At 49.0% G+C, this 18,473-nt stretch overlaps 1 protein-coding gene across 9 annotated transcripts in view; it reads left to right on the top strand.

Moving 5' to 3' along the window:
• Positions 1-18,473, top strand: part of DLG5 (discs large MAGUK scaffold protein 5) — a 198,346-nt gene that overhangs the window by 102,186 nt on the left and 77,687 nt on the right. For all 9 annotated transcript variants that reach the window (XR_010589194.1, XR_010589195.1, XR_010589193.1 and 6 more), the window contains one exon: positions 11,529-11,694. Coding sequence is in view for 6 of the 9 variants with exons in the window: in XM_008173680.4 (XP_008171902.2) it covers positions 11,529-11,694 (166 nt within the window). In the remaining 3 variants the exon portion in view is untranslated. The remainder of the gene's footprint in view (positions 1-11,528; positions 11,695-18,473) is intronic.

Here is an 18,473-nt window from a genome sequence, read left to right as displayed (position 1 = left end):
CTTCCAGCATATAGAGCAGTGGTGGGCGACCTGTGGCCCATCAGAGTAATCTGATTGCAGGCCGCAAGACATTTTGCTGACGTTGACCGTCCGCAGGCATGGCCCCCGGCAGCTCCCTGTGGCCGTGGTTTGCCGTTCCTGGCCCATGAGAGCTGCGGGAAACAGTGTTTCATTTTATTCGCAGAAAAATGTAGATTTTTGTTTTTTGTATCAGAGAATTTTGGTTTTTTATCCTGGAAAACTAGGATTCCTGCTCATCACTTTCTGGTTCATCCATTTCCCTTTCTCGTTTTTAGTATCTTGGTGTCATCTGGCAGATCATCTTTGGTGTCCCTGAAAGTCTAATCTGCAGGTCTAGGCAGAACTTCTCTACCTTGGTTTGAATAAAGGCAAGTGATCCAAGGTCCTTGTGTCTCCATCTTTTTCACCTTTAGTGAAATTTCTGGAAGGCTTCTTTCCCCCAGACTTATCCGTCAGCTTGACTGTTCACATGCCTAGTGACCATTCTTGCTGTCTGCTGTTTTCTTTTAGATCAGTCTATCTTAGTGCCCAGTGCCTTGTTGCTTTATGGCTCCCTGTTCCAAAGACTTTACAAAAGGAATCACTGTTCTCTTTTGTCTGATTTGTTGGATGTCCTGACAGTCAGCTTGAATTCATATGGGATACCTATGTATGGGCTCTGCTTGTTTCCCCTGTGCGGGCTGTAGGGTCAGGAAAATGCCATGCATGGTCTTCCCCTCCTGTCGGATCCCACAGAAGCAGCAGTTTCAGCTGCACACATTCAAAAACAGCCTTCCTCTACTTTGCTTATTATAGCTAGCAGGATTCTAGGAATTCTTTCTGGACTGACTGACAGATCTATTTCTTCCTTATTGTGACTTTTGTGGGCATGAGGTCAGTGAGCTGAGACAGTGTCTATCTTTGAATGGATCTTTCCAAAGTCCCTCCTTTTCCCCCCCTTTGTCTTTCAGAAATTTTAAGTTTAGTTATTTTCAGTTGAGTTTAAAGGAAATTTTGTACACACTGGTAATGTTGGTTCATTGCAGTTTGCATTACAAGCACGCAGGTGCCACACATTTTGTCTTGTGCATAAACTACATGATTCTTATTGCTTTCACAGCTCATTATGGTCTCTACCTGTCACAGCAAACGGCCTCTACAGTTCAGTATTGTACCTTTCACTTTCATTTTTTTAACGGAATGTTGCTTGCCTCTACTAATGTTTTACTTTACCTACATAATAGTTTTCTGTTGGAATATTTCTCATCGCTTGCCTGCTATCATCTTGTTATACTACTTCTAATGCATGCATCGAAATGGTCCTTTGTCTTTAGGACATGGTCCTAGTTTTTTTGCTCTTGCTGAAGTGAACTGCTGTTTTGGTGTAAACATTTTCTTAAAACAAATGCTACACAAATAAACTACTACTACCTTCTGACTCTTGTCTTTTGTCTTCATTTGGCAAGAATCTTTGAGATGTTCTGAATCATGATTCACAGGACCATAAGAATATTTTGATATTCTGAGTTCCCCTGGTGGTTATTCAGATAGTAGAAGATGCACAGCAAGTGCAAAACTTGCTGAATAATGTCTTTGTTTTGTTTTTGTATCTGCATGTAACAGCTGGCACTTGTTTATATAATTTTGTGGTAAAATCTGAAGTGTGCATTTTGTTCGATGACCTCAGATTACATTTTAGCTAGATCACACAGTCCCTCATGATATCACAAGTGTGCATCACAGATATGCAACCTCCATTGAGTGAATGACTGGTTTGTCTTATTTTGTAATAAGTTGATAACATTCTCAGGAACACTTAGATTTACTACTAGGGTTACCATATTTCCACAAACAAAAAAGAGGACACTGGGGGGGGAGGGAGGAGCCCCGCTCCTGCCCCGCCCCATCCACTCCCTCCCACTTCCCACCCCCTGATTGCCCCCCTCAGAACCCCCAACTCCCCCCCTCCTTGTCCCCTGACTGCCCCCTCCTGAGAACCCCCTACGACCCTACCTGTCCCCTGACTGCCTCGACCCTTATCCACACCCCCACCCATCTTAACACCCCCGCCCCCAGACAGACCCCCGGAGACTCCCATGCCCTATCCAACTGCTCCCCGCCCCTTGACAGGACCCCCAGAACTCCTGACCCATCCAACCCCCTCTGCTACCTGCCTGCCTCGACCCCTCTCCACACCCCTGCCCCTCTGACAGCTCCCCCCAGAACCCCAGACCCATCTAATCCCCCCTCTCCCTGTCCCTGACTGTCCCAACCCCTCTCCACACCCCTGCCCCCCTGACAGCTCCCCCCCAAACTCCCGACCCATCCAACCCCCCCTCCCTGTCCCCTGACCAGGACTGGCTTTAAAGAGCCCAGGAATCGGGCTGCACTGTGGCCGGGGTTGCGGGGCTTGGGGCCGGGCCGGAGGTGCTCGGCCGGCGCTGCTGGGGGCTGGGCCGGGCCGGAGCCGTGGCCGGCGCGCTCGGCCGGAACCAGGGCCGGCGCTGCTGGGGCCCGGGCAGGGGCTGCTCGGCCGGAACCGGGGTCGCCGCCCTGGGGCCGGAACTGGGGCCGCAGCCGCTGGGGCCCGAGTGGGCTGGGGCCGCCGGGCGCCACTCAGCCCGGGCCGGAGGGAGTCGCTTGGCCAGGGCCGCGCCTCCCCAGAGCTCTCCTCCTCGCGCCCCCCGCCCCAGCTTACCTGCTGCTGCCTCCTGCTTGCCCCTGCTTCTTTTCAGACGTCCCTTGAAGATCTGATTTGCGGGAAGCAGGGGAGGGGGAGGAGCAGGTGGGCAGAGCGTTCAGGGGATGGAGGAGGGGGAAGACAGCTGCGGGGCCGGACAGCATGGTAAGGCTGCAGGGGATGGGGGGAGCCGGGAAGGGACTTTGGGTGCCCAGCAGCGCTTGGCCGCCACTTTTCTGTCTATAAATAGCCGACCGGGGGGAAATCCCAGACATTTTTAGATTTTTTTTAAAAATCCCCCCCGGATGGCTATTTATAGACCGAAAAGCCGGACATGTCCGGGGAAATCCGGACATATGGCAGCCCTATTTACTACTTCCTCACCCATCAATTACATTCAGAATTGCACTACAAAATGGTCCAGTACTATGGTGTTTCCTGGCCAGCTTATGTCTTCCAATCCTGTCACTCATGCAATTGGCCGTAGATATTTCCTCTTTTTGGTTTAAGAACTGTGATCAAAGTATGCAATCTATGGAACTAACTTTGAGCAATATTTTTGAGGGTCAACATGCACTACTCTCCTTTGATCAGTCATCAGGGATTGTATGTTCTGCATGTAAAAGGAAAAGATTTTTGCAGATTTTTGTAAACTCAAACATTTGACGTCTTAATTACTTACAGTATGAGTATTTCAACTCTTTTTAAAAGAATTTATGAAGGATACTGCAAAATCTGGATTTTGCTTTTCCTGCTCAAATATTAATGTGAAAAGGTGGGTGAAGTAATATCTTTTATTGGACCAACTTCTGTTGGTGAAGGAGACAAGCTTCCGAGCTTACAGAGTTCATCTGTCACAACTAAATAAAAGGTGGAACAGTTTGTTTAGCATAAGGAGTTCACATGTTAACATGTGAAGTGTGCAGTTGCTAGATTTGCAGTTGTACGATAAATTGGGTTATAGATTGTTGTAATGAGCCATAAATCCAGTGTCTTTACTGAGTCCATGATTTTTAGTGTCTAACAAACTTATGTATTTAAGCTCCCAAGCTCATCTTTTGAAGGTGTTGTGCAGGTTTCCTTTGATGATGAGGACTGAGGTGTCAGATATGGAGTGATTGTTTTGTGAAAATTTAATGTTGTTGTGTGAGTGTTAATGTGTCATGTAGATTTTATGTATGTAGTCTAATGTAAGCAAAATTAATTTTGCTTACAAACCATTCCCTAGTAGAACAATATGGCTATTTCAGTGGTAAGAACGGAACACAGTTTACCTGGAGATAGGCCAAAAAAGGTGACCTGCATACTGATTGGTTCTTGAGGCTAGATGTGAGGCTTATGTAAGCAGACAAACAAGTTGCACTTGGCAGCAATTTTATAAATATGTTTTGACAAATCTGGTTTGTTTGAAAAAGCAGGTAAGTTACTGAAATGCCGCATTATTTAGATAATAGAGATTTAGCCTTTAAACTTGTGCATGTTAAGACCAATTTGATTGGCTAAAGTACAGAAAGGAAACTGTTGTGTAAAGTGTGCAGCCAGGTGGAAAAAGAATACAGACCAGGAAGCACAGGTCACTTTCCTTACAGTACGTCAAGATGTCAGATGAAATACAAGACTTTTAGCATTCAGCTAGAAAAGTTCCCTTTAAGGGAAATGAAGAGTATTGAAATTTTCTTATGAGCTAGAGGCTTACTTGAGTTATTTGAAGTATATACAAGTCACCCATAATACTACAAAAGGTCTCATAGCATTATTGAAAATGTAAAGTTTGTTAGTAAATTGGGCAAATACAAGCTTTTTTTTTTTTTTTTTTTTTTTTTAACTTCTTTGTAGGGATAGGAGGGGGATGTATACATTATAAATGTGCATTTACGCAAGGCAAAGGGCATACATGTTTTTGATCTAGACTTTGAATAAATATCATTTTTGCTTTATTTTAATCAATACTTTTGACAAAATTATTGAGGTTGCTTGAGTCCTATGAACAACATTGCAGTTTTATTCTGCATATTTAATTTTAAAACACTGAGATCAAAACTCTTATTCTGAAGGTATTTGTAGAAGTGACCATTACTAAATTAAAAATAGTAATTGCTTTCCAGTTTTGAGGATGCATATCATGAGAACTTGTCATATAAGGCTAGCTACCATGCCACATTACTTAGAGGAAACTCGTGTTCCTCGGCTTAGATTTTTGACTGTGCACAAGGACGTTCTTCTAGTCCAAAGAAGACTGGCACAGGGACATTAATTGCTGTATCGCAAAGCGGGCAAGAAAAATGAGGTGAAGAAATAGAGAGCTCAACATTTCATATGCTTAAGTCCCCAGAGCAGCCTTCATGGGCTTGCTCAGAGCTTATACAGTTGATATCTCAAGTGAAAATTGGCCGTGGAAGTAGGAGAGGGGTTAATGTTTACTTAACAATGGACTGTTCTTGACCATCAGGCTTTTCATGAACATCAGGCACTCAGGTTTTCCTTTTTTTCGTCTCGGGAGTAAGCGGTTGTCAACAAGCAGTTCAAGGACCATCCCAGTGATCATTACATTATTATTGTTACAGTTCCCATAGACCTTCTAATATTCCAGTGCAAGTGGAGACAGATACATAGGCTGCTGCAGAAAGAGCGAGTTGCCAAAAATCATGCAGCAAGTCTGTAGCAGAGCTGGGATTAGAATGCACGTTTGTTCTAGGTCTGTGCTTAACCATTAAAGAACGCTGCTTCTCAGCATATGTCCACATCTTTTCAAACAAGAAGTAGTTCCGGATCTTTTTTCCTACTTGTCTCTGTTTAGCCCATCTAGATCATTTTATGTACCTGTTGCTAGTTAAAGCAAACCACCAACCTGAAATACTGTGTACCCCACCATTTCTTTGCATTACAAACCCATCATTTTGCAGGTAGTTTACAACTGTTATTTTATGTGTTTGCAGTATTGTTGTAGCCATGTTGGTCCCAGGATATGAGAGAGAAGGTAGGTGAGGTAATATCTTTTATTGGACCAACTTTTGCTGGTGGACGGTACAAGCTTTTTAGGTAGAGCTCTGTGTAGCTTGGATGCTTGCACCTTCCACCAACAGAAGTTGGTCTAGTAAAAAATATTGTGGATGAGTAGTTATCCTCGCCAAAATGATGCTGAACTTTTCATCAGGATTGGAAAATCCATCTCAAGGAGATGGGCCTTAATTTTACTTAGTGGTGACATTTGTGAATTTGTTAAAGATGGATGGGGGAACCTTATGGGTTGAGGTAGGGATGTGAAGGAGGCTCATTTGCAAATCAAGTTGAAGGGGTATCTATTTCTGTCCTAGCTTGACTTCAGAACAGTTCTCGTGGTTACTAGTTCTTCCATTTTTGTTGTGATAGTACTAAATTGTTAACTGAAATAGTTAGCTGTATATTAATAAACAAGCAGTATATAAATAAACTGCATGAACATCTAGACACTCCAGTAATAACAGGGATACAATTGAGCAAGGTGCTGTACAAACATAGGGCCTGATCCAGGAAGTTCCTTCTGCATGCATAACTCAAAGCGTAAGTTGTCCCCTTGTAGTAAAGTCACATGTATTTAGGTACCTTTCTCTGTCTGGGCCACAGAGTAGAAGGGTGATCGCTGCCTCATAGAGTTCAGTCTAATGAAATTAGTTGACTGGTTTATTACAATATTTTAAAAATCTAGTTGGAATGAGCCATGTAGCTGCTGCTTGCATATTACTTGTATTGCCACTCCCCATGATGTAGCTGTTTGGTGACCAAAGACAAAGGGATCAGATCCTCAACACACTGGGACAACAGGTGAAGTCCTAGCAGTATAGGAATATGGGTCACAATAACATGCATTCAGTTAAGTCCATTTGCCTAGGACAGCAGTTCTCAAACTGTGGGACGCAACCCCAAAGTGGGACGCGACCACATTTTAATGGGGTTGCCAAGGCTGGCTTAGATTTGCTGGGGCCCGAGGCAGAATCCCGAGCCCCACCTCCCAGGGCCGAAGCTGAAGCCTGAGGACTTCAGCCCCGGGTAGCGATGCTCAGGTTACAGACCCCCTGCCTGGGGCTGAAGCCCTTGGTTTTGGCTTTGATTCCCCCCACCCGGGGCAGTGGGGTTCGGGCTTTGGCCCTCCTCCACTCAGGGTGGCACAGCTCAGGCTTTGGTCCCTCCCTCTTGGGGTTGTGTAGTAATTTGTGTTTTCAGAAGGGGTCGCAGTGCACTGAAATTGGAGAACCCCTGGCCTAGAATATGAACAGTTGAACTGTAGCCTCTGTACCACAGGCAAACCATGGAGAACTGCAGAGAGTTTATAAAGTAAAACTATGGGACAGCAGAGATACTGCCAAACTGAGTTCTTACACAACTATCTTTGGTATCTAGATTGTTCAATGCCTTGAAATAAATAAGAGTTGGGAGTGTACCTTAGGGAATAATGTGATTCTGAATCTCCAACCTAAAAACATCAGAGAAAGAAGATACAGTGGGTTCTTGTAGAGCCAAACACATCTGCCTTTTATTATCTCTAACCTAGCAAAACCGTACAATGCATTGGATTTCTTCTTTCATTAATTTATAAAAAATAAGTGCTTTATCTTGTGGTAGGCACAGGCTCTTACTGAATGCCAAAAGGGACTGTTCTTTATGTCTAAGCATGTATTGATTCTGCTCCCAACTATTTCTTGTTATGTTGTGTTGGGTAAGTCACCTAAGCCAGTGGTTTTCAAACTTTTTTTCCTGGCGACTCAGTTGAAGAAAATTGCTGATGCCCATGACTCAATGGAGCTGGGGATGTAGGGTTTGGGGTATGAGGGGGCGCTCTGGGCTGGGGCAGGGGTGCGGGAGGGGGCTCTGGGCTGGGGGAGGCTCAGGGCTGGTGAAGGGGCTGGGGCACGGGCTTACCTCGGGCGGCTCCCTGTCAGCGATGCAGTGAGAGTGCTAAGGCAGGCTTACTGCCTGTCCTGCCACCATGGGCCGCGCTGCGCCCCGGAAGCGACCAACAGCATGTCTGGCTCCTAGGCAGAGGCATGCAAGCGGCTCCACGCAGCTCTCGCCTGCAGGCACCGCTCTCAAGCTCCCATTGGCTGGGTCCTGGCCAATGGGAGTGTGGAGCCAGTGCTCAGGGTAGGGGCAGCACACGTAGGAGCTGGACCTGCTGCTGGCCGCTTCAGGTGTTGGAACAGGTAGGGATTAGCCTGCCTTAGCTGGGCAGAACCACTGATGGGACTTTTAATGGCCTGGTGGGCGGTGCCAACCAGATCCACCACGACCCACTGCCTTATGTTCTGCCACCTGGTTCTGGATCGCGACCCACAGTTTGAAAACTACTAACCTAAGCCAACATTTTCAAATTGCCGTTGATTTTTGTTCCCTCAGTTTTTGTGCGCCTTACCAGAGAGATGGTGGGCATAATTTTCAGAAGTGTTGAGAGTCCATTGATTCATTTGAAATTGTGTGGTTAGCTCTTCTGAAAATTGGAAATACAATATCTCAAGTAATGCACCCAAAATACATAGCATTTTTTAAATTTGTGCGCCTCAGGTTGCCTATCCTTAAAATGGAGATAACTACTATGGCAAATTGCCGGCACTATTATGATGGGTCCCATGCTTTCTCCTCTTCTGGGGGGTTAAGGGTGCCATTTTCACCCCTGAACTGGGGTATCAACTGTCCCACTAGTGTCCCAGAAAAAGGGAGTGGAGAGGGAGGAACCCAGGCCTGCCCTCTACTTCAGGTCCTAGCCCAGGGGCCCTAGGGATAGCGGCGAACCACGTGAACTAGCAATTCCTTCCCCTGGGCTACTTCCCTCTCTGGCCCTTCAGCTTGTGGGGCTTCCTGCCCTCTCTCTGCTTGGGCCAAGTTTCTCCCAACCCCTTGTGTCTGTAGAGTTTCTCTGCTCTGCACAAGCCAAGTTTCCCTTTACCTAGGGTCTTGGTCTTCTGGCCCACCACAGCACTTCTCCAAACTGCTCTCCGCTTCAACACCAAACCACTCTGCTTCAACTCCTCCAACTGTCTGATTGAAGCAGGGGGGTTTTATCAGGTGACTGGTTTCATGTGCTCTAATTGGCTTAATTGGTTTCAGGTGCTCTAATTAATCTGTAGCAGCCTCTCTTCCCTCTACAGGGAATAAGGCTCTCATCATCCTGGGGCTTACATATCTCCCATCGATCACTCTCCTGCTGCCCTCTGGCCATGCTATATCACACTATCTACCTTGGTAGTGTGCTTTGAGGGCCTCAGATGAAAGCTGGTATGATTATAATAAAGGCACCTCTTAATAAGGCTTCACTTTAAAATCCTTCATCTGTATGTTATTTTTTAAAAATTATACCTCAGGCAAATTCAGTTTTTGTTTTTCTTGTGGAAAACTGCATTAGAAATTACAGAATTACAAATCTCAACATAGATTTGGATTATAACTACTGATCTGTGACCTGCATCTAAGATTAGAATCTGACAGTTCTCTGGCAGAGCTAAAATTACAACTGAATTTAATGCCAGGATGTTTTGAAACAAAATACTTCAAATTAACAAGTCTTGTCTGGAAGTTAACCTCTTCTTACAGTGACCTGATCCATGGATGTTTATAGCTGTCTGAGGGAATATGCACCATTAGGGTTACCATATTTCAGAAAGCAAAAAAGAGGACGAGAGGAGCCAAGCCCTAGCCCCGCCCCCGTCCTGCCATAGCCCTGCCCCTGCCCCTTCTACTCCCTCCCACTTTCCGCCCCCCTCAGAACTCCCAACCCTCTCCCCGTTCCTTGTCCCCTGACTGCCCCCTCCTGGGACCCCTGCCCCTAACTGCCCCCCAGGACTCCACCCCCTACCTAAGCCTCCCTGCCTCTTGTCCCCTGACTGCCCCCTCCTGAGACCCTCCCCCCATCCTAACTGGCCCCCTAGTACCCTAACTGTACCCTGACTGCCCCAACCCTTATCCACACCCACACCCCCACCCCCAGACAGACCCCTGGCACTCCCACGCCCCATCCAACCACTCCCCACCCCCTGGCAGCCCCCCCCCCCCAGAACTCTTGACCCATCTAAACCCCTCTGCTCCCTGTCCCCTGACTGCTCCGATCCCTCTCCCCACCCCTGCCCCCTGACAGCCCCCCCCAGAACTCCCAACTCCCCCCCCCACTCCTTGTCCCCTGACTGCCCCCTCCTGGGACCCCTGCTCCTAACTGCCCTCCAGAACCCCACCCCCACTTAAGCCTCCCTGTTCCTTGTCCCCTAACTGCCCCCTTCTAAGACCCCCCCCCACCCTAACTGCCCCCCCTAGGACCCTACCCCCTACCTGTACCCTGACTGCCCAAAGCCTTATCCACCCCCCGAAAGCCCCCCCCGAACTCCCGACCCCCCCGTCTCTTGACTGCTCCCTCCAGAACCTCCCTGCCCCTTCTCCGACCCCCTGGCCCCCCTACCCTGCCGCTCGTCCTGGCACGCTGGGCAGCAGGGGAGGAGCTCCAGACTGCCAGAGGTGATCTGCGAATGCAGGGAGGGAGGGAGTTATCCCCGCTGCAGGGGAAGCGGAGGAGGGTCTCTCTCTGGCTGTCGGAGCCCCATGTAAGTGGCACCAACTGGCCGGCTGCCCTGTTAGCAGTCTGCATGGGGGGGGGGGGGGGAAGTCCGGACATTTACAAATTCTCCCTGGACGCTATTTTTAGCTCAAAAAGCCGGACATGTCCGGGGGAATCCGGACGAATGGTAACCCTATGCACCATCAGTCACTGCTGAAATTTAAAAAACAAGAGTGATTCAGCCATCTAAACCTCATGTGTGACAACCCATTTGGGAGACTGTCATGTAATTCAGCTTGATAAATATGTGCTTAACTCATTTTAGAAAATAATATTTAAAATGTAATGCAAGATACTTTTCATATGTACCTTTTTGATTTTTTTTTTAAAAAGCATATTTCAAATGTACTGGATTGATCTGTTGTGATGTGTCAAGGGATATTGAATTGTTTTGTCACTCAGTACAGGTATTACATACCAGTTTCTTTTTGAATGTCAAAGCTGGTATATAATGTTTAATGTCTTTATGGATTTTTGTACCATCTTGACCCACAATGTTTGGGCATAGATTCTATCCTGGCAGCTGATTTAGTGAAGCTTGAGAGACTGTCTCAAAATGTCTTAGGCTTTCCATGTTTTATTTTGGGGTTATCCTGCATCATCAGTGGTGGCAAATAGTTAACTAAAGGTCAAGTTATTTTAAAGAGAGAGTCAATTGTAAAAACAGTGAATGTATATAGTTAGGTTAAGTGTGTGTGTGTTGCAGGAAGTGGGGTGGAATTCTGGAGCAGCTGCATTGTTGTTGTTGTTCTTCCCGGTGTAGACTAGCAAAGCTGCTACATACACTGATGGATCTTATTCCAGTTTCATCCATGCAATAGGCTCCACCATTGTCAATAACAGCTTTGCCCATAGTGGGGATTTGCAACACTGCAGCCACACCAGCAGCTGGCAACCAGTGTCTGTAATTGGGACAAATATCCAGTGTAGACAGAGGCCTCTCTATCTGCTGCTACTTATTTCCCATAAAATGTCTTGCACTTCTAGCATCTTGACTTGTCAACAGAGTCACCAACAAGTATGTAAGGGCCTCGATCTTGCAAACCAATCTGCATTGTCAGATCCCTGCACCCACTCAGTCTGAGTGAGTTCATTGGAGCCTCACGAGCCAGCATGCAGGACTGCAGCTTGTGTGTTTTTTTTTTTTTTTTAAACAAAATTCTTATGCATGGTTTTTATCCATTTAGCCTGGCTAATTATAATGAAAATATATTATTCGTTCAAGCCTTGAGAAGTTATCTGACAATCTAATCAAAATGTTTATATTCTTATCAGGTACAACAGGCAAAGCATCATCCCCACCACCTGTCTTAGACACGAGGCAGATGAATGAGAAACTAGAGACTATTTTATTTCAGCTCCGCCAGGTTACACGTGAGAGGGATGAGTTACGCAAGCGCCTTGCACTTTCATCTCCTGGATCAACCTTCGATGACTGCAGGTACAAAAAATATATATTTTATATTTGAATACATGTCTTTAAGGGGTGCTGTATGTATTTTGGTTTTCATGGACTGCCATTCACAGCTAAAGCAGTGAGCAAGTAGATTGCAAAATGTGTTTATACCACTCCCAGAATGTATACACCTGGCACTAATATTTGTTGCTGACTCATGTGGATGATGAAAAGATACAGCTTTGTAGTTCCTGGGTGTTACCTCAACAGAAAACAAATGTCATGTGCCTCTAGAAGGGCATTTTTCAAGCCCACTTTGCTGTTGGGTTCAAATGAGGATTGGCAGCACTCCAGTCCATGGAAATTCATTTGTCATTGGGTATGAGTCCATTCTCCACAGACCTGAGGCTCCTCTCACCACTTACCTTTGTAGTTTTTGGGGGAGCTGAGACCTACCACAAGGTCCTATGTTTTCTGGGGAACAGTGTTCTCCTAACTTCTTCCTGGGATCCTCAGCGGAAACTGGGTGACCACATGTAGGATTAAGAGCCACCTATTACTGCCCATTGCTTCTGAGCTAATGATTAGAAAGAGAGGGGTGATCAGCTCTTCCACTCCAAGAGTTCTGGTGCGAGAGTATATAAAACACTTGCAAAACCCACTTGCCCACAGTGAGTGGGCTTCTTAGGGCTGGAAAGTCACTGGCTCCTTCCTTGGAGAGGAGGGGTGAAGAAGTCATAGCTAATGTTATTGAGGAGGGGAGGGGAAAGTCAGTGGGCAAAATAGATAGAGCTGCTTCTGTTTACAAAGCCAAGGAGAGGAAGCCAAGGAGCAGAGCAAGCTCCGAGCCACTTATCTTTGGGAGTAAGAGAGGAGGCCAGCAGCTTTCTGTGTGAGAGCAGGGCAAATGGACTAGCAGCGGCAACAGAGCCCTGCATAGAGATATGGCCCAGCCAAAATCCCTTGTAGGAAAAGAGGGCTCCCCACCACTAGCTTATTGGGGATGCAGCATGTACTGATTGTGGGGGCTGCACACTATTAATGTGTAACTCTCCATCAAGCAATGCTGGGCAGCCACAAATTTAAATAATTAGTGCCGCCCCCAATAAACTAAGCCTGGGTAACCCCAATATTCATTGTTTTAATTTGAAAAGGGGGCTGCCCTAGCAATCCGTTGTTGTTAGGTGGGAAGCATTAATTCAGAGTATGGGGTCTCCAAGGGAGGTGCGTGGAGATGGGGAAAGGGTTGGTTTGTTTTGAAGGAGCGAGGATGTGAACCTATAGAAACATGGGTTTGAAGGGCTATGCTAGTACAGGTATTTTCCACCAACACTAGTAGACTCAGTCCTCAGCATAGTACTTGTCAGGGAAATATGTTGAGCCCTGGAGTAAATTTAGCCCCACAGCCACTGGATGCTGAAATGCATTTGCAAAGCACAGACTTCCTGGGAGGCCTGAGGCAAATCGTAGTCCGCGCCTCAGTTTCCCCATCTGTCAGTGTTGATGCCTAACCTGCTAACCTGAGTATTAGAAGCAAGACTGTTAACTATGAACTTTCAGTCCCTCTGAACGTGATCAGGATTTGAACCAGTGAACTGGAGTTGAAAGGCTGTGTTTTCCATTACCAATCTCTGAGCCAGCCATTCTACCTACCTCACAGGGGTGCTGTGAGACTTACTTAATGAGCAATAAACCCTTTGAACTTCTGTCACATATTCTATCAAAGGATCTCCAAAGCGTTTTTGTGTATCATTTGGCCAAATCCTAAAGTTATTAAATTTTCACTTAGTCCTTACTCAGGCAGAACTCCCATTTGAAGCAGACTGAGTTTGCCCGATTTAAGGATTTGACTGCTTGACTATTTTATAACAATAATTTCTTGTAATATAAGTCAGGATATTATTATAAGGTTCTGTTGGGCTTTTAGAGTGCCAAGTTTTTTTTTTTTTCTTTGAACAAGAGATCAATCCACTGCTATAGCTGCAGGAAATGTGTGCAATGGAAATATATTTATAAGCTTTTCACAGTCTTAAGAACAACTTTTTAAAAATATTGTGGTTGACCAATGTTTAAACACCTTATATTAAAGAGGAATAGGTACTAGCTTCCAAACAATTAAAGGGATTTCAGAAATAGGAAATGAATAGATTGAGTTGACTTCACTTTCATTCTTTAATACTTTTTCATATTACTTTTAATTTCCATTTTGCAGTCCTTCCCCATGCAAAACTCCCATTGATCTTTGTAGGACCCTAGGGTTGGGCCCAGACAGTGTAAGTAGAGCTGTGCGAATATCCATTTTTTCTTCTTCGAGTGATTGCTCATGTGTATTCCACAATAGGTGCGCGTGCTCGCCACGTGCACCAGTGCCGGACGCAACCCCTGAAGTGGCGCCTCCATGGCGTGGTATAAGGAGCGCTGCACGCTCCCCCCACCCTCAGTTCCTTCTTGCTGCCAGTGAAGATGCTTCGGAACTGCTCTGCTGCAGCTTTGCTGTAGTTCATCCCCAAAACTGCTTGTTCATTCAGTGTATGGTACCTGTAGTTAGTTAGTTGTTTAGTTTAGTTTAGCTAGTGCGCCCGGGCCGGGGCATGCCCTGTGCCCTGGGTTTTAAGTCGTGCGACACTTGTAGGCAATCTGTGCCAGTGAGTGATCCACACACGGACTGTTCATGCAGTTTGGGAGAACCCATCTCAGCGATTGCTGCAAGATTTGCAAGTCATTTAAGCCTCCGACCAAGAGAGAAAGGGACCTTAGGCTCCGGGCTATTCTGATGGAGTCAGCACTGACCCCGGCTCCGGCGTGCCGCTCCTAGTCAACACCAGGCACCGCAGTGTTGGTGCGCAGCGACCCTTTGGTGCCATCAACTAGTTGGCACCACTCCCTGTCCATGGGGCATGCCAAGAAGGCTAGGAAGAGGCCTTCTTCACCGCAGCACTGGAGTAAACCCAGGACAGAGGCTAGACCCATGTTGGGCAGTCCTTGATCCCCACTGGCCGCTAGGCCTCCGACTCAAGTCGAGTGGAGTAGCCCAGCCAATTTGGAGCAGACCTCCCTGGATGTCCGGATGCCCTACACGTTGGAGGCCCTGCAGGCAGCCGGTACCAGGAGCACCGCCAATGTCGGCCCCGTGCTCCAGAGGCAAGCCACCGCAAGTATCTCCGCAGTCACCCCCGGCTCAGTACCGGTCGAGGGAATGTTCCCGATGCCATTCGTTGCCCAGCGACCGTTCAGGGCAAAGTCCATGTGGATCACCCTCGACACCCCCCCGGCTGTCTGGTTGGGTTCTGTCTGACCGAGACTCTTGGCACTGCTCCACCTTGAGGAGCGAACACTGACGGGACCGAGGCAGACAACGCCAAAGGTGCTTGTCTCGGAGGGGCTATCGCAGCCGGTCACAGCACAAACGTCAACGTCATTCCCGTTCGTCGTCCCGCTCCAGGACCCTGCCAAAGCACCGCCTCCGCAGCCCTGGGCATTGATCACCTGCGTCTCGCCGTCGCAGGTCCGCCTGCCGAAGCCAATCGCGGAGCAGTTGTTACTGATGGTACTGGTCCTCCACGTCGGGATCGCGGTCTTGTGGTCCTCCCGGTCCAGGGACAGTGGCAAGTCGTATGTCAGAAGGACCATTGGCCTCCCTCTCCAGACCTCCAAGGAAGGTGTCGGTGGGATGTACATCCTTGGCACCGTGCCTGGAGACCGACCAGGTGGTGGACCCTCCGGTGCCGATGGACACACAAAGTACCGCACCGGCCTCTTCACCCTCCCTGGATGAGGTGATTATGGCCCCTTCTCCCTCCGTCCTGCAGGAGGACTTTAGGGCCCACCAAGAACCTTTAAAAAGGGTGGCATCAAGCCTCCGCCTCCAAGCAGAGGAGATGGAGGAGCCTTCGGACTCCCTGTTTAATGTACTGTCCTCCTCGGCACTGGGCAGGGTGGCCTTGCCTCTCCACGAAGGGGTGGCGAAAATTTCGAATGCCCTGTGGCAAACCCCGGCCTCATTGGCCCCTATCTCTAAGAGAGCGGAATGCAAGTATTTTGTACCCACCAAGGGGCATGAACACTTATCCACTCACCCTGCTCCTAACTCCCTGGTGGTCAAGTCAGTCAACCACAGGGAACGGCAGGGCCAACCAGCCTCTACCCCGAAAAATAAAGATTGAAGGAGGCTGGACTCATTTAGAAGAAAAATTTATTCGTCCTCAAGCTTCCAGTTACAGGTGGCGAACCACCAGGCTCTCCTGGGCTGGTATGAGTTCAATCTGTGGGGCTCCCTGCCCAAGTCCGAGGACTCCCTCCAGGAGTGCGACAGGAAGGAGTTCAAAGCGCTGGTGGAGGAGGGCACAGCGGCTGCCAGGGCAACCCTGCAGGGAGCTTCGGATGCAGCAGACACGGCCGCGTGGTCCATGGCCTCCGTGGTGTCCATGAAAAGGGCGTCCTGGCTCCTGCTCTCTGGGCTGTCCAGCGAGGTGCAGACCTCCCTGTAGGACCTCCCGTGTGATGGCAAAGCTCTCTTTGCGGAACAAGCGGATACAAAGCTGCATGGCCTGAAAGACTCCTGCACGACTCTCCAGACTCTGGGTCTCTATGTTCCGGCTCTGGCTAAACTCTCACTCAGGCCACCCATTCAAAATATGAGACTGCTTATAAGAAGTCGTGGGACTATAAGAGGCGCCCATAAGAGGCAGTCTCGGCCTGCCCCCCAGCCTGGGTCCTCCAAGGGCAAGCAAGCGGGGAAAAGGCGGTTTTGACGGGACACCCGGGGGCGCCGTGCCAGTTCTCATCAGGGATCCACCCCCAAAAAAGCTTCCCTTCTCCAATTGGTTGTGCATTTTCCTCCTGGAGTGGTCACAGCTGACCTCAGACCAATGGGTCCTCAACACCATCTCCCGGGGCTATACCTTCCAGTTTACTTCCTCTCCGTCCAACCACCCCCTGTCCCTCCTGGGGAACCCCTCGCATGAGGCTCTGCTCAAGCAGGAGGTGGGGCGGCTCCTGGGCCTAGGAGCGGTGGAAGCTGTACTGGGGGAGTTCAAAGGCAAAGGGTACTACTCCCGCTATTTCCTTCTCCCGAAGGCCAAAGAGGGGCTCAGGCTGATCTTGGACCTAGGAGGCCTGAACCAATACATGGTGAAGCTCAAGTTCCGCATGGTCTCCCTGGTCTCCATCATCCCCTCCCTGGATCCCAGGGACTGGTACGCCGCCCTCGATCTGCAGGACACGTACTTCTACATTCATATATTCAAGGGGCACAGACGCTTCCTCCGTTTCACGGTGGGACAGGAACACTACCAAGTTACGGTCCTCCCTTTTGGCAACTGACCCCAGGGTATTCACGAAATGTATGTCGGTGGTGGCGGTCTACCTCAGGCGCCGGGGGTGTGTGTGTGTGTGTGTCCAGATCTTCCCCTATCTGGACGACTGGTTGGTCAAGGGGAGCTCCCGGTCGCAGGTGCGGGATCACGTGGCACTTCTTCTGCCCAAATGCACCACTTTGGGCCTGTTGTTAAACAACACCAAGTCCACATTAGTGCCGGTACAACGCATAGAGTTTATTGGGGCAGTCCTGAACGCCTTGTCGGCGAGAGCCTCCCTTGCCCCGGACAGGTTCGAGACCCTGAAGGGACTCATCGACATGGTCACAAGGTTTCTGGTGACAACAGCCAGAGCGTGCCTCCAGCTATTGGGTCACATGTCAGCGTGCACGTATGTGGTCCGTCACGCTAGACTCAGGATGAGATCCCTCCAGCTCTGGTTGGCCTCGGAGTTCTCCCAGGCCAGGGACAGGATGAACAAAGTCCTCACAGTGCCCGAGCCAGTGATCACCTCCCTATGGTGGTGGTCCTCTGCGAGAAACATGCTCCAAAGGGTCCCGTTCAGGGGCAGGGCCCCATCGCAGGAACTGGTGTCCGACGCCTTGGACCTGGGATGGGGGGCCCAGGTGGGGAACGTTCATACCCAAGGTCTGTGGTCAGCTCAGGATCTGGCCTTCTACTCGCACCTAGAGGGCCGGGTGGTGAGGGTCCTCATGGACAACACAGCCTCTATGTTCTACATCAACAGACAAAGTGGGGCCCAATCCTCTGGCCTCTGCCATGAAGCCCTCAGGCTGTGGGACTTTTGTATAGCCCACGACATCTGCCTACAGGCCTTCCATCTGCCGGGTGCCCGGAACGTGCGGGTGGATCGCTTGAGCAGGGACTTCTCCTCTCAGCATGAGTGGTCTCTCCACCCAGAGGTGATACACAGACTTTTCCAAGTGTGGGGAACTCCCCAGATGGACCAGTTCGTGACTCAGCAGAATCGTCGCTGTCCCCGGTTCAGCTCAGAGGGGGGCTGGGACGAGGCGCTATCTCCGATGCCTTCCTCCTGCCCTGGTCAAGCCAGTTTCTCTATGCCTTTCCCCTATTCCCGCTGATCGGCAAGGTCCTGGAAAAGATAAAGACGGACAAGGCCCGGGTCCTTCTGATTGCCCCGGCATGGCCCACGCAGCATTGGTACAGGACCCTTATGGGCCTGGCGGTTGCCCCGCTGTGGCCATTGCCGTCCCGCCCAAACCTGCTCTCCCAGGACAAGGGCTGTCTCCTCCACCCCAACCTAGCGGCACTCCACCTCATGGTGTGGCTGCTCAATGGTTAGGTAGGGAGGAAAGGATGTGCTCGGAAGGGTTTCAGCGTGGCCTCCTAGAAAGCAGGTGGCCCTCCACGCGCCGAGCATACTTGGCAAAGTGGTTTCGGTTTTCCAGATGGGTGGATGACCGGGGTGTTTCCCTGGTGGCCGCCCCAATCCAGCTTATTCTGGACTACCTCCTTCACCTTAGAGCC

Source organism: Chrysemys picta, chromosome 7 (genome assembly GCF_011386835.1).
Source record: "Chrysemys picta bellii isolate R12L10 chromosome 7, ASM1138683v2, whole genome shotgun sequence".
NCBI lineage: Eukaryota > Metazoa > Chordata > Testudines > Emydidae > Chrysemys > Chrysemys picta.
Note: the sequence above shows the minus strand (reverse complement) of the source record. Positions and strands in the feature narration are given on the sequence as shown.